At 36.3% G+C, this 15,161-nt stretch overlaps 2 protein-coding genes across 3 annotated transcripts; both read right to left on the reverse strand.

Moving 5' to 3' along the window:
- Window positions 1–3,907: 3,907 nt before the first annotated feature.
- LOC117912000 (calcium uniporter protein 2, mitochondrial) lies at window positions 3,908–6,003 on the reverse strand. Its single transcript, XM_034826400.1, has 2 exons — window positions 5,340–6,003; window positions 3,908–4,542 (listed from the first exon to the last, which is right to left on the reverse strand). Exons 1-2 carry the CDS (start codon window positions 5,895–5,897, stop codon window positions 4,048–4,050), a joined length of 1,053 nt encoding a protein of 350 aa, XP_034682291.1. The 5' UTR covers window positions 5,898–6,003; the 3' UTR covers window positions 3,908–4,047.
- A 3,509-nt stretch (window positions 6,004–9,512) lies between these two features.
- On the reverse strand, window positions 9,513–15,152 carry LOC117912284 (pentatricopeptide repeat-containing protein At2g01390). Of its 2 annotated transcripts, XM_034826813.1 has the most exons (4): window positions 15,069–15,152; window positions 14,224–14,358; window positions 13,063–13,814; window positions 9,513–11,002 (listed from the first exon to the last, which is right to left on the reverse strand). In XM_034826813.1, exons 3-4 carry the CDS (start codon window positions 13,778–13,780, stop codon window positions 9,996–9,998), a joined length of 1,725 nt encoding a protein of 574 aa, XP_034682704.1. In that variant the 5' UTR covers window positions 13,781–13,814; window positions 14,224–14,358; window positions 15,069–15,152; the 3' UTR covers window positions 9,513–9,995. The 2 variants fall into 2 exon arrangements, with proteins under 2 accessions (XP_034682704.1, XP_034682703.1); XM_034826812.1 differs by lacking the exons at window positions 14,224–14,358; window positions 15,069–15,152 and having other exon boundaries at window positions 13,063–14,217.
- Window positions 15,153–15,161: the final 9 nt, after the last annotated feature.

The raw sequence follows: 15,161 nt of genomic DNA on the forward strand, positions 1-15,161 counted from the left end.
TCGATTTTGATCCCATTAATAGCCATTTTTAATACTTAGTTCAAGTGTAAATTTGTTTTTATTTTGAATCCAACTCATTCACTCGAGTTTATATTAGATTTTAAGTTTAATCTATTTTTAAAATTAATTAAATTAGCTTTAATTTCATATTAAAAAGTATGTTAAATACATTTAAAATTAATTTATCATAATATAACAATGAATTATATTAATAGAATCTAATATAAAAAAACTTATCAAATATCAAATAATTATATAAGTCTTAAAATGTCAATTTGGTTTAATTTTTATTGGTTAAAATACAAAAAAAAATTGACATAAAATTGGTTTTCAAAATTCTCAAATTAAACTTATATTTTTATTATTAAAAATCAAGATAATATAATCGATTTGGTTTAAATTGATTTATCAGTTTTCTCAATTGTGCTTACACCCTACCAGAAACGAGCTCTTAAATGACCGATTAAGGGAAGTTAAAGTGTAGGTCAGCAGGCCCTAAAAAATTTGGGAAAAAGGGGAGGAAAAACCAATACATGAAGTGGTCATGCATTCCGGGATAAGTTCATTCTGACCGAGCCCTAAGGCACGGCATGTAAATTAAATTATATTAATGTCGGCCTCATTGGGGCCGTGCCCATGAAAGAGTTGATAGAAAAGAAATTCCAGAAATTGTGGGTAAGTCTTCAAAGGGTGGGGGTAATTTCGAATCACAACCAGAAACATTTGAAAGGTCAGATACAAGAAACAGGGGGGCAAGCAACATTTTCAAGACCCATCAATTTTGATTTTTTGTGGGGGGTGGGGTGGGGGGGTTTGGGGAATGCCTGGTGGCTTGGAACTTGGAATGGGCCATCGTCAAGGAATGGAGCAGCAATCAGCAAAGTCATGATAAGATTTCGATTTTTCAAAAAAAGGTAATATGTATAGTTTTCCGAGTCCAGGAAAGGACAGCCCATTTTCTCATCTCATGGGCCTTTGAGTGGACTAGCAGGCCTCAAGGTATACTGGACTGGGCTTTGGGTTGTATTGGCTTTCGATCTGGCTACATATTTTATATTTCATTTGCACAATTATTTATATTTCTAATATACAAAAAAACTAATAATATTTTAACGTTGTAAAAAAATATACAATTCTTAAAAATATTTCGGAATTGGTTGATAGATAGAGAATAACATAAGATATGTATATTTTAGGATATTATATTCACTTAAAACGAAAGTACACATTTTAAAATATTATTTTTATTTTACAAAATAAGTAAATAATTGTGTTGTTGAAGGGATTCGAGCCCCAAACAAAAGGTTTGGGATTCAACACATCAACCACCAAGACAAGCTTGCCCTTAGCTAAGTAAATTGCACTTAAAATATATATTTAAAATCATCATGTAAAGAAAATTTTAAAAGAAAATTTTAAAGAGCAAATTAAATATAATTATTTTATAATTAAATAAAAAATTTTCTTTTAATTAATTACCAAAAATATAAAAATTATCATAATAATTTTCTTCATAGTGTTTTTAATATCATTAATGAATTAATTAAATATTAAAAAATTGTACATATGTCATAATTTATTTAATACAAATGAATTAAATGAATCATAATTTCAATATTAATATATATTTTTAAGTTATATATATTATAATCAAATATCATAATATTATTATGAAATAATATTTAATATAATTTAATAATAAATATACACGTATAAAATTCATATTTTTATGGATTCATATGATATTATTATCAAATATGATAAATTATATTATACATATATCAAATTCTTTAATAAAAAAATTTTAAAATATCTATTATACTTTTAATTATATTTTTATGAAAATTTTCTTATATTTTTATAAATTTTGATTAATTTTAAGTTTATCGATTTTTTTTTTTCAAAATATCGATATATTTTTTATATATTCGTAATTATCAAAATTTTCATCATCGATTTCAATAAAATTAAATGCAATCTTATCTACAATTGAAGCCTTTCGCCACTAAAACAAAATCCCATCCAATATGGGCTAATTGTCGTTTTCAAGTGAAAATCAAACCCTCGTAATGATGGAGGCAATTGAAGAGAAGATGATTGAAAGAGCCTATAAAATCGTACAATCATAAAACACTCAACCTTCTTTTTCCTCTCTTTCCTACTCTACTAGCTTTTTTTTTTAGGCCACATATTTCTTGTACGCTAGCGATCAATTCAAATCTTGTGGGTGAACACGAGAAAATCGTAGGTGGGTGGTGTATAACAGTGACGCGGCTATTTTGTATCCTTGTTTTTACAGGCATTATAGCAAGCAGATGGGCTGCCAAGTAAAGACTGAAACACGTGTATGAAGTCTGAACTCGGCCGTGAAGAAAACGAGAAAGAAACGCGGACACACAAAATGAATGTACCTGATGGGCACTGATGTTTCCCAATTATTTGCTTTTTTTCGGCCTGCTATGGACAAATCTTGTCCCATGGGCTAAATATGAATTCTGAAATACACATGATCTAGACCATATATATATAATTGTTCAAAACAAGAAAAAATTAATTTATTAAAGTTACTGTTGAAATATTTATATTGGTGAATGGAAATTAAGATGTATCTTTTTCCCGTGGATACTACTAATTTCAAAGGACTTGTCTAATATTTTAAAGATACACCTCTTTTAATAAGTCATCAATAAATCTATAAATAATGAAACCCATAACATTTCTCGTTAATTTTTCATTCATTCAATTATTCATTTTCTTCACTCATTATCTTTTCTTGTCATTTAAAACATTCAAATCCTTTAAACATCAAGTTTAGTCATTTCTCTTTTTTATTAAATACTTAACATTCAAGAGAATATAAATCACTAAGTAATTCATTATTTTTTGTTATTTAAAATGTTACTATTATAAAAAAGTGATTGTTATATTCTGCGAGACGATTCCCAATAAACTATAAACATCTAAGTAGGACAAATTCATCTTAAGAGGATAAAGTTAAACTTTAGCATTAGATCAATTTTGCTTGTGAGTTTCAATTTTTTACTTACTTTTATGTTATTCATATATTTATTATATATCCATGTGTTTTTTCAGTGATTTGGATGATAGTAAAAAAACAAGAAGTCCAAGTGCAGTTGCCGGTGAGGGGCTCCTCGAGGCTTTCGTGTTCTAAATTTCTAATGTTAATGGGCGGTGGTGCCTAAGGAGGACACTGAACTTGGACCTTGCCATGTGTCCACGTTAGTCTGATATGTGGACCGGGCGTTATTCACCAACTTCTAATACAGTTTCAATTACCAATCCTTAGGAGTCTAAGTACGGTGAAAGAAGCAGACTAGGCCTGGCCAATAAAAACCTTCCCCAGCTTAATACTAAATCAAACGTCCTGAGCATAATTCTCCTCGATTATTCTAGATAGTGGCACAATACTCACCATGACACGCCATGGTATGGCCCATTCTATTGATTGATACTGACTTGAGAGTCTGGCCTCCCACCTCCGAAGAACTCGAAACAGGAGTACACGCTTCAACAGCAAAGAATGATGGGCGATGGCCCAGGGATGATCAACCAAATCAATCAATGAAATGTTGCTGGATGTTTCACACTGAAGAATTAAGAGATTTTAGGATTTCACCATGAAATGCCATAAAATGTTGTGTTGGCTACTATTTCCCACAACATTACATTTATGACGATCATCATAAATTAGTTTGCCAACTTCCTCATGACGTGGAGAGAGTGGCACCATTGAAATGGATGTTGGACCCTGATTTGTGGAGAGAATTTGATATGAGAGGTGGAAAAATCAAGAGCAGTGCATATTTTCTTGTTTTCAGTTTCAAATTGTTGTCTGGTGCAAGGGATTTGCTTGAAATTGATAACCATCAAGTAGTGCTTCAAGGAATTTGCTAGAAACTTTCGTAATTCATTCATGAATGCTAGAAACTCTCTCATCATAGTACACAGGATGCCGCAAATCTACAGACATGTTAAGAAACGGAAACAAAATTGTAATTTTATTTTTTTCAAAATTTTCCTCTTGAATTAGTGATGCAGAGAACCGAGCGGCATCCTTTCAGAATCATACAACAAAGATGTAGTTGATGAAGCTTGCTCTGAGGATGAAGAGTAAGACTGACAAGCTTTCCGAAGCTCGTTGTATCTGCCAACATCGAAGTTTTTGCTCTTCATAAGCCGCTTTTGCTTAGCCAGAAAACGGCTCTGGAAGAAGCCTTCAAAAGAAGGCTCTTTGGATGTCTTGAGGAAGAAAGAATAGCCGGCCATGAAGTAGATGGATGTAACAAAGAAGCAAATGGGCTCCATCACATCCCAAGATAGTTCCCAAAAAGTGAGTCTCATGAACCCCAGTGTTTGGACCATGAAGAAGCCCAGCCCACACCAGAGTTCTCTACGGACCAACGACTCCGCCTCCTTGTCGATGACCACCTTCTGTCTTTCCATCCCTTCGAGCTCCTCCTTTCTCTCATCATTTTGAAAGGACACTGGCATAGGAATTAGGCCTTGAATGGCTTTTGCTACCTGTAATAGAAAATTGTGAAATCTTTGGTTTAAAACATGGCTCAACTTCACGTTTGTCTACATGAATGTTGGGCTTTTCTGGCTCATGATTACATAAAATGTAGTGCCAACAATATGAACTTGGGCCTGCAATCTCACCTATGCTCCTCGCTCAACATAACCCACAAACAACAAAACAAGATAAAAGACAAGAAATCTCAGAATCTGGGGTTTTCCTTTCCTATATAAAGCTTAATGGTGGAGGCTAAGCTAGATTTGTTCATATCTCACGGGGACCATCCCAACTAGGGCCTCCTATCGAGCAGATCAATGAAGAACCAAAAATTTAGATGCGTTTCACGCGGTTTGTACACTCAACCAGGAATTTTGGACACGTCTCTCTCTAACAGGTTGATGAACTGTCTACAAACCTTAATTTTTTTTTAATTCTAATTTTTTTTCTGTGCGGCTTAGATTTTCTCCAGATTTGTTTTGATCTCTTTCTTTATTTCCTTCCTATTTTAGATTTGTTTTAAAGCCCTAAAGCCCTCTAAGGCTATCCATCTCAAACTTGAAACCCTTTAACACGTTTTTGGAGAAACAAGGGTTCAGTTTCCTGTGGAAAAAAACACATAAAACATAATAAAAACATATCAGATTTCGGTGGTGTGAGGAAAAAAAAAATTGAAAACAAATTCTTGCAAATGGAACTCGCTTGCCCTCTCTGAAATCTAAACGTATGTAATTGGAAACATAATTCATAGAAATTAATTAAATTAATTAATTAATTAATAAGGAAAAAAGGAGTAAATATGAACCTGTTCAGGGCGGAGCAAGACAATGTTTCCGAGGACGATAACGGTTCCAGACTCATCCAGCATCTTTGCAAACCTCGGTCCCTGGCCTGGATCCGAACAGCCTTCCACGCAGATCTCAACATACTCCGAATACGGTATCCAGCTTTTACGCACCTCTCTTAGCATAGATTTCACCCTTTCCAACTGCGCCAACCTCAGCAACTTCCGAGCATCCTCCGCCGATAACCCCTCCACCGCCTCCGATTTCATCTCCGGCGGGCGCAGCCCCTCCAGCCGGAGCCTTTCTCTGGCAATGTCCATCCCTCGCAGCTTCTCTATCAGCTTTTCACCCACCGGCAGAGACAGGGCCTCCGGGGCCCTCATCGCCGCCTGGAATATCGCCCTTCTCTGAAGAAGCCGCCGGAGAATCCCATCATGACCGGGATTTGGAGCTTTGGTGGGAGGGATGAGGGTCCGCACTGAGGATGAAGGCGATGAAATGCGGCAATTTCTTAGGGCCTGAGTTGAGGATTTCGATATGTTGAAGACCCTCTTAACTAGGGTTTCTTTGAACGCCATTAATGAAAGAGAGAAAGAAAGAGAGAAGCGGTGGCGTTCGGAGATCCAACAATCTGAGTGGAATGAACAATGGGGTGCCTGTCCTCCCTAATATATAGCTCCCGCGGATTCGGAAGATGGCCGTTCAAATTTATAAACAATCCGATATATCGAGATATATTGGAATTAGAAAGAGAGAAATGCGTTACAGGTTACAAGTTACCACTGATTTACTTTCTGCCCTACGTCTGGACGTAGTCATAGGATTTTTCGGTTCAATTATATTATTTTTTTTTCTAAAATAGTATTTTGTAAAATACTTCCAAAATTAGCTTTTTAAAAAAAGAATGCTATATTAAAAAAAAAAATCATCTTTTTAAAAACTATTTTTTATTAATAAATATCATCTCTTTCATCTTTCATTATTCTTATTTTAAATAAATTTATTTTTTAAAAATAAGATTTTTGTGTACGAAAATTTTTTTTTGTTAAATTAATTTGAATAAAAAAGGATATTAGTAAAAACAAAGTCATAAAATTATTTAAACGGTTTCTAAATTTTAGAAATCTTCGTGGCTGATTAGTCGATAGTAGGACACGAGGAGGGTGCAATGGCATGTGGCGGTGACCAAAAATATTGAAATATTCACAGCATATTCCCTGTAGAAATTGGTAACGCCATTCACGAGAGCAAATATCACATTGTAAACCATGCTAACGAAGCTACACGTGTCACAGCGATCTGGTCGTTAATTACTAAAGCTAGGGCGATGATGTGGACTTGTGTAGGAACGCGGAGAATGGATTACGGTTGAGTTGGTGGGGGCCGGAACGGATCGATGATTAACGCGTGTGATGAAACATGTGCCTGGTGGGTTGAGTCAAAATAATAAAAAATGGGATGGCTTACATGGAATTAGGTGCCTCTGACGTGTACAACAATTAATGATTTGGCAACAACTAAGATGTGGGAGGTGGGTTTACTCAAACGTGTCGCCACATACGCCGCCTCGTTCATATCCAGAACCAGAAGTCGCTTTAAACTGCCACCGGCGAAATCTCCAGCAATTTCCGAAAGGGTAATTCCCATTTGTGGTTCCCATTTTTTGTCAACCCAGTAACTGGTAATTGCTGGAGATGAGACCTCCACCAGGTGATGATGGATTTGGTGGGTAGGGGAATAACTATGGTTGTTGGAACCAAATTGTCATGCAAAATGATCTATTTTACAAATGAGTGTGTTTTTTGTTTGTATTTATTAAAGAAGAAACTAATCTAAAAGTTAATTCATAGGCTTGGCCATTATCCTACAGATTAGCCAAAAAATAAAGATAGGCATTCTAAAGAATAATGGTATGAGGATAGAGGTGGGGGGTCACTGCAATAAGTGAAGATGGATGGTGAGGCTTGCATGTGGGTATTGATGTACACCATAGGAATCGGTCTATACAGACATCGAAACTCAAATGTCCGCCTCCTTCAATAATTTAGAGGATTGGATGCTCTGAACTTGTTTTATCCTTGACCATTTCTTAGCAATTTGTGAACTGCATATATAAAAGAAGGAAATGGTAAATAATTGTTGGGAGGGAAAAGGATGAAGCCCTTTTCATGCTAAAAAGGCATGGTTCTCCTTCCTCTCAACTAGGGAATAGGAATGTTCCTGGAATATTGCTTTTTCTGCATTTTATGTCAAACTTTAGACATGTAAAAGTGTGATAAAGAAGTGAAGTTGACAAAGGGGTCTAAGGAACCTCAGCCTCTTAGTCTGTAATAATCCATACATCCCCTATCCATCCACTAAAAAAGAGAGAGAGAGAGAAAAAAAAAAAAGAAAGAAATATCGTACATATGCACTAGTTTTCATCAGTCAATTGGATTGCATATATTCTGAAGCATTATTGGATTTGTGATGATGTTGGATGGGGCTGTGGCTTTGGCTTTGGCTTTTATTCTCCATGACATTAAGCCTACGCAAATTCCCAAATGTTTTTTGCCATCCGAAGTATTCGTCTAAAATCATGCTACCTAGAGCGCCCTTCATTTACAGGGTCTAGCAGATTTAGGTTAGCATCTCTGAGAAGCACAAGATTTCACTCTCTTTTGCTTTGTTGCTGGGGATGCCACCCACGTCTTCATTTTATTCTTCAAAGACAAAGGCATCATGTGTCAGACTTGGATTATGGTAATGAATTTTCAATAGTTGGGACCATTTAAGAAGTTTTAATCCGCGTTTTAAACACATTGCTTGATAGACTTCCAAAGTTGCTCTAAGAAAAAGATACAATAAATAATAATTTGATTTTGTCAAGAATAGGAAGGTGCCAGAACATTTTCATCATTCAATGAAAGAAATGATGCTAATACCTGTTAATGGACTTGTTTATTTTGCACATGGAACCTAGATAATTAGATCTATGAACAGCATGACGTGTAGCTTATCCACTCATGCAGAGAATATGGAAGAAGGATTGTTAGGTCAAAACTAATCTTCCCAAAGGAATTTGTCATCATCAACCAGTCAATGAGGTTGTGCTTGAAAAGCAGAGACTTAAACAAATACAGAAGATGGGGTTCAGAAATTCGGGTGAGCATGGACACGGACGGCGCCAATTATTTGTGGGAAACACACCCATCTTTTTCTGAATTGGAAGGAGGCTCATGTTGTGGTTTGTTTCCTAATCCAGGTGGCGTGAACCAAACATAGCAGTTTCCATTCCCCAAGATAATTAATGTAGTGGTCCAAACAGGTTCAAAATGTCCTGCAGGGAGGATGACAATATGGCTATGGTTGTGTCACCTGTGAAGCATAAGAAAGAGAACATTTAGAAAACTTGTGCTACTTCGTTGTGGAAACTGACTAGGCATAGCACCTCCCTTTTGTTTAATGGATGGAAGGGCAGACAAGTGCAGGTTATGGCTAGTGAAGATGGGTAAAGCATACAACCCAACTTCCACCTTAATTTATGCGTTAGTGTATCAGGGGTCAAAGGTTGGTGATCGTCATACACAAGACTCCAAAATACTCTGCTATTCTCCATACGTAGCATACGTTTACTAAGACACCTGGAATCCCCATTCCTTTCATAGGAGTTAAGAGCTGCCTCCTTTATTACCGTTTGATTCCCATTCCTTTCATACGATAATGGGATCCAATGGCCTAGACTTTTTTGTATGATTTCAATGGTGGAGAGTGCAAGATCTATAGGTACCAATTTAATACCTTAGTTTTTTTTTTTCAAATGAAAGAAAATGAAAAATGTCCATACGGTTCAAGGTAAGACTCATTTGGTTCGAATTAGCCTCTGCCCATTTTCCTTCTCAGCTAAAACCATCTTGTTTCTTTGGAAGGCATCACCAAGAGAGACAAATGTTTGGGTTGTTAATTCACTCTGTGGAGCAATAACAAGTTTATCCACATGATCTTGATTTGAAATCCCCTTTAAGCTTTTACTCGGTGTTCCAAAGGAAGGGAACTAAGAGAATGGACCTGTTGGAAATGCCAATTCTATATGTCGCCCTTATCAACAACAACAGTGCATATTATAAGAGAGGATTCCTTGAAGATGCCAGACACTCAAAAGAAAGATGCGTGTTTTTGCTGCTGCTGTTGGCCCACAACCAAAGACATGGAAATGCAAAATATCTCCCACTACACATGAATTTCCTGAGTTGCATACAACAGTTACCATTCAATAATCATTGGAAAATGAAATGAAAGATTTACAGGTCTACAAGCTATTGTAAATAGGATTTCAAATCAGACTAGCAACATTTTCCCAAATCATCAGAGAAAAACTTCCTAAATGACAGCATTTGCTCCTGCTCCAACTTGCTAGAGCAAGCATGGAGTCTCAAGTAACACACTGCTACCCACTTCGTACCCCCACAGCTGCTTCATATGCTCTTGCATTTACGAGCAGTATGCACACTGAGTTTGGCCTATGGACAAACTAATAGGCATTCCCTCTCAGATTTGTCATTCAACTGGCAACTTACAGGAACAGCAGCATGATCTTTCACACTTCCCTTAACGCTGGCATATACCCCAATTTTCTCAGCAGGATGATAAAATAGGCATGTATTAATATCAGGCTACGGATGGTCCCAATTTGTATGTCATGATACCAAATTTCCAGAAAATAGAAGGTTACAAATCTTTTCATCCATGGAAACAATATCTTGGGAATGACCATGAGTCTGTAATGTCTTCTTTTCCTTCCTATAGATTTCTGCTTCACGTACTCTACCCTTTTTCTCGAGACCAGCTAATAATAAATTGTATGTGCCTAAGGCAGGATGGATCCCTTTCCTTTGCATGGTCTTGTAAATTTTAAGTCCTTTGTCAACATTTCCAGAAGAGAAGTAGGCACTGATCAAAGCAGTGTAAGCAGCAGTGCCTTTCTGGTCGTCAGGCAATAAACCAAAAACCTTTGCAGCAGAACCAGGCCTTCTAGCACAACCAAGTCTATAGATTAAGAGAGCACCCAAATACATTCCAAGGGAAATTCCAGCCCTCACCATCTTCTCAACAATATCTGCAACCTTTGGGAATGAATTCGCTCTGATGAAAACACCCATCAGTGCAAGATAGGCTGTCCTTTCTATGTTTATGCCCATTTTCACACTGTATTCAAAAGCCAATAATGCACCATTGATTCTGCAATGAGCACAATTTACCTCAATGATCTGTGAAATAATCACAGAATCTAATTGAGTATTCTTATGAATCATCCCAGTAAGCAAGCAGTCAATGGCATAAAAATTTTGCTTTGTCAAAAAAAGTAATACAAATCCTCTATCTATGGTGGAGTGAACATCAGCAACAGTTTCTTTAAACTCAACAATCTCCTCCTTGCTGCTCAACCCAACGTTCAAATGAGGATTTACTTGCCTGAGGAGGATATCACTCTCACCTGCAACTTTTAATGTTTGAAGGGCTTCCAGATATACAGGGTACCGAAGGACAAGGAAGTTGTCTTTCATATACAGAAGAATTTGGGTAATTGCCCATGTCTGCCCTGTTTTGCAAAATTTCTCAATTAAAATATTGCATGTTGCTTTATCAGGTTGTACCCCTGCTTCTTGCATTCTGCTAAAAATCTCAAGAGCTGCTTTATATTTGCCTGAAACATGACCAGAAATTACAAAACCTGAAGTCCAAGGGAGACATTCATATGCAAGCAATGACAATGGCAACTGAGAAATGAGCTATCACATCAGAAAAAAGTTGATTCAGATATCAAATACATAGAAATGAGTCTTAAACGGGATGACAGGCAATACAGCTGAACTGGAGCAAGTGCTTGCCTACGACAACCACAAATTAGGTCCAACATAAGGGCTGACAGAAGTACTTTCATGATTTCATCTGAAGCAGCACAATTCACAATGCAATTATTTGCATCCAACGAATAGCAGACATCATGGCAAAACAAATTCTTAAAAGGGTGATGGAGAAAAGATGGTAGCAACATCGAAATTTGAATTTATAGAAGTCAAATAATTTAATGACTAGTAAAGCTGTGAAAAGTATGACCAGTTGATGGCCTTGTGCTGAAAGGCTCCTAGCTTGATCCATCAGGTAACTTGAGACTACTCAGGTTGTATTAGTTTATCAAAGTACAGTAATTATGATATACTTACCCATGATTCTATATGATGTTCAAAGGAAATGCTCCACCATACTTCTGGACAATTCAACTCATTGTATAGGTGGTTAGTAATAAGAATTCCAGTAACTAACTGATGAGATTACTCAAGATTGATATTTTATAAGGTTTTATTTAAAGTGTTTTTGGAGCAAATATAACAGATCATCATATCATTTTGATGAAGTTTGGAGTTAGGCCCTTATCCTGGTAATTGTGATGTTTTCTTTGAGTTTTTGATGTTTTTCAGGTAGTTGCACACCTCAAAATGAAAGCTCAATATCCAATGGTGTTTGAAAGCTGAAAAGAATAAAAGTTGCAGCTTTGAAGTCAAGAAATTTGCTCAAGTAAGTTGAGATTCGCCTTGTTGAGTGCATGGGTGAAGTGGGCTGAGTTGGGCCAGTATATGAGCAAAATTTGAGGAATAACACTACCTAAACATGCTTGAATGAGATTGAGCAGTTAGCCTGATCTTGGGTGAGCCTCAATGATTCAACATTACCTAAACTCATCCAGGTGAGATTTCCCTCCCTGGGTGAGTCTATTGTGCAAAATCAGGCAGAAGAAGGGCATTTAATGCATAAGGCAGTTTGCCTGAGCCAACCACCAGCAAACCTTAGGCAAGATTTCCAGAGATTGCTTAACAATATTTGCTCTTTTCATATAAGGATGATCTAAATAGCTCCATTTGAGAAGTTTCTAAAGACATTTTCTTGGACTCTTGGTTAGATTTTTAGTTAGAGATTAGATTCTTGTTCTCCTTTTTAATCTTCATCTTTCAACCTTTGTAAAGCTTGAACACCATTACCGGAGTTCTTGGCAGATCATGAATGGCTAACCTCTCCAACTAGGGAGAGCAGTCAATATTCAATGTAATCTCATCATGGTAATCATGAATTGATTTATTGTGCTTCAAGTTTCAATACTGTCATAGACCGGGGACCTTTCCTAAAAAACATACAGATAATTGAGTGAATTGACTTTAAAGTAAATATACAATTCAGATATGAGTGTTCGTGTTGAGAAGATCATTTGGAGTTTTCATTGCTAAAATCATTTAGTTGAACTCATTTGAAGTTGAGCATCAGTTTGAATTATTATGAATCAGTTCTGGTTTTCTAAGGCAAGAGAGTATTACCACATTTCTGCCTTACAAAACCAATTTTTATTGCTTGTGTCTAGTCAAACCTGAATTTTATCTACTAAAATTCCAAATTTCACGACAAAGCCTTCACTTTTGGGGATTGACATAATAGTTCATATCAGAGATCAAGCACTAGCCAACTCATTTCACAAACACTTTTTGAAAATTAGACCCTAGGAGAAACAATAATATTCTGTTTTCTAAACAAGCAATATCAGAACAAAAGCATTTAACCCAAAAGTAATATGGTTAAGCTTGAGGACCACTGATATATCTGAAATGAAAAAGAAAAGCAGAATGAAAGCATACAGAAAATAGTAATAGAGACCTGTACTGAAGAAAATAATTGGAAAAAAATGGCAATATGCATATAAAGTAGATTCACACTCACCAGAACCAGTTAGATGCTCCATTAAGACGGTGTAAGTGTAACAATTTGGAGCACATCCAGATTGAAGCATCTCCTTATAAACATCAGCTGCCTCCTTCACTCTTTTATTATCAAATAGAATCTTCATATAAGCAGTATAAGAAACGACAGTCAGACAACAACCCTTAGCTTTCATCTCCTTCCACACCCTCACAGCTCTCTCAATATCCCCATCATTGCAAAACCAATGCATCAGTGATGTGTAAGTAACTGCATCAATCTTAATTCCTTTCTCTTGCATCTGCTGAAAAACATAATTCATGGACTCAATCCTCCTAGCTTCTCCAAAAATATCTAGCATCGTTGTGTAGGTAAACTGGTCATGCTTAAAACCCTTTAACCGAGAAGCCCAATTGAAAAACAACCAAGCCTTCTCCATTGGTGGATGGGATTTCAGCACCTGATTGACAGTATAAGAATCCCATCTTATGGAGAGCTTTTCTAGCTGTTCTTGAGCAGAATCCCAAGTCAAATACCTTAATATTTTAGATATATTTCCAATGGTATCCCTCATGTAAATTTTATGGTCTACATTTTCTTTCTCAGTCGGTTTCCTAAACTTTTGACTAGTTCTCTGAACAGGTTTCTTTTGTCTGAATTGGTGAAGGGAATGTAAGGCTCTAATGGAGCTCTTCCAATACCCAAAAGCCCGATCACTCCCCATAGCCGCAAAAAGCATACTTCTTCCAATATATCCATGGGCACCCAAAAACCTGAACATAAATAACCATCAAAACTCTTTATCTGTTTAACTTTCTTCCTTCAACGTTCATGAATTTTCATTTTCAGACAAGTATCCTAATGGAAAATATCAGAAAAAGAAAATATATCACAGATAAAAATGATATAAGATTTTCAATAAAAATTGAAAATTCAGTTGCAGTAGTTCGGACACAATAATTCACAATGTAAACCGAAACCCTAATGTGGACCAGAATAACGGCACCAGACAAATTAATAAAAAAGACGAAAAACTAATTTTTGCCTCAGAGATCAGTCGATTTCTTCGACAACAAATCAACTGTTAAAAACAAAACCCTTATGAAGAAGATGAAAAAGAGAACTCTAGCAGCGAGTGAGGACTCAGTTGCAAGGGCACTGAGTTCTGTCAAAGAGTCTCACCTCTCCTGGCAGCGGGCGTGTTGGGCGGTGGGAGGCGATATATCTTAGGAGTCCACTCCATGGCATCAATGATGGGCCGGGGATATCAGGCTAAGCCGATTTGTGAATGAGGCTTGGGTCCACCTAGGTTTGTGTCTAGCAACCCAAAAAGGAAAAAGGAAAAAATGGTGACGTCGTGCAAATATTAAATTTAATTTTATTGGAACCAAAAAAATGGACGAACAAGTTCAGTGTCTTCGCACGAGTACCACATGGGTGCAATTGAATTCAGCAAATTAAAGTGCACCATAAATGAAAATTGAGAAGTTGATTGATATCTTCTTTTTTATAAAGCAAATCAAGACTTACTACTAGAGTAAAACCCTATAATATAATACTTGTGGTCTATAGAAAGAAATTATTATCTTAATTATTAATAAATAAATTATTAAATTATCATAAATAAATATTTATTAAATTGTTAAGAGTATTATGTTTCCATTGGATAGTAATTATACATGTATGGCTTATAAATCTAAAAATAATATATTTGATAAAAAGGTTAATACAACAATGCTACTTTTAAGCCTTATGGATTGGTCGCCCTTGGAGCATCATATTAGGGGAGGAATTGTTAGGGTGTAACAATACCGGCTTTAAACCAGGTTCATGGGCTCAAGGCACAGGAGCATCATGCTGGGCGCATCAATGCCGATCTCGTTACTGTTGAGAATGCGGCCTATTATTTCAGTGTAAACTGCCTGATAAATATTGCTATTGTTTCAGTGGAAGCTGCTTGATAAATATTAGTGTTAGATTTAGAGTTGATTGTAGGCACGTTTAGATATCAAAGTTTTGCTTCTTACAGGTCTTAGGCTCAAACCATTTGTTGCAGATGAGAACGCACATGACTGTGGGCAGTGGGATTGGAATTTAGCTGAAGCATGGATCTCCTGCGA

This window comes from Vitis riparia, chromosome 4 (genome assembly GCF_004353265.1).
Source record: "Vitis riparia cultivar Riparia Gloire de Montpellier isolate 1030 chromosome 4, EGFV_Vit.rip_1.0, whole genome shotgun sequence".
NCBI lineage: Eukaryota > Viridiplantae > Streptophyta > Magnoliopsida > Vitales > Vitaceae > Vitis > Vitis riparia.

Excerpts from the sequence above, each read along its gene's own strand:
- LOC117912000 (XM_034826400.1), bottom strand. The coding sequence starts at position 5,897 with ATGGCGTTCAAAGAAACCCTAGTTAAGAGGGTCTTCAACATATCGAAA. Across the intron at positions 4,543-5,339 it reads TCTTGCTCCGCCCTGAACAG|GTAGCAAAAGCCATTCAAGG; the intron begins GTTCATATTTAC and ends TTTCTATTACAG.
- LOC117912284 (XM_034826812.1), bottom strand. The coding sequence starts at position 13,822 with ATGTTCAGGTTTTTGGGTGCCCATGGATATATTGGAAGAAGTATGCTT. Across the intron at positions 11,003-13,062 it reads GGAGCATCTAACTGGTTCTG|GCAAATATAAAGCAGCTCTT; the intron begins GTGAGTGTGAAT and ends GTCATGTTTCAG.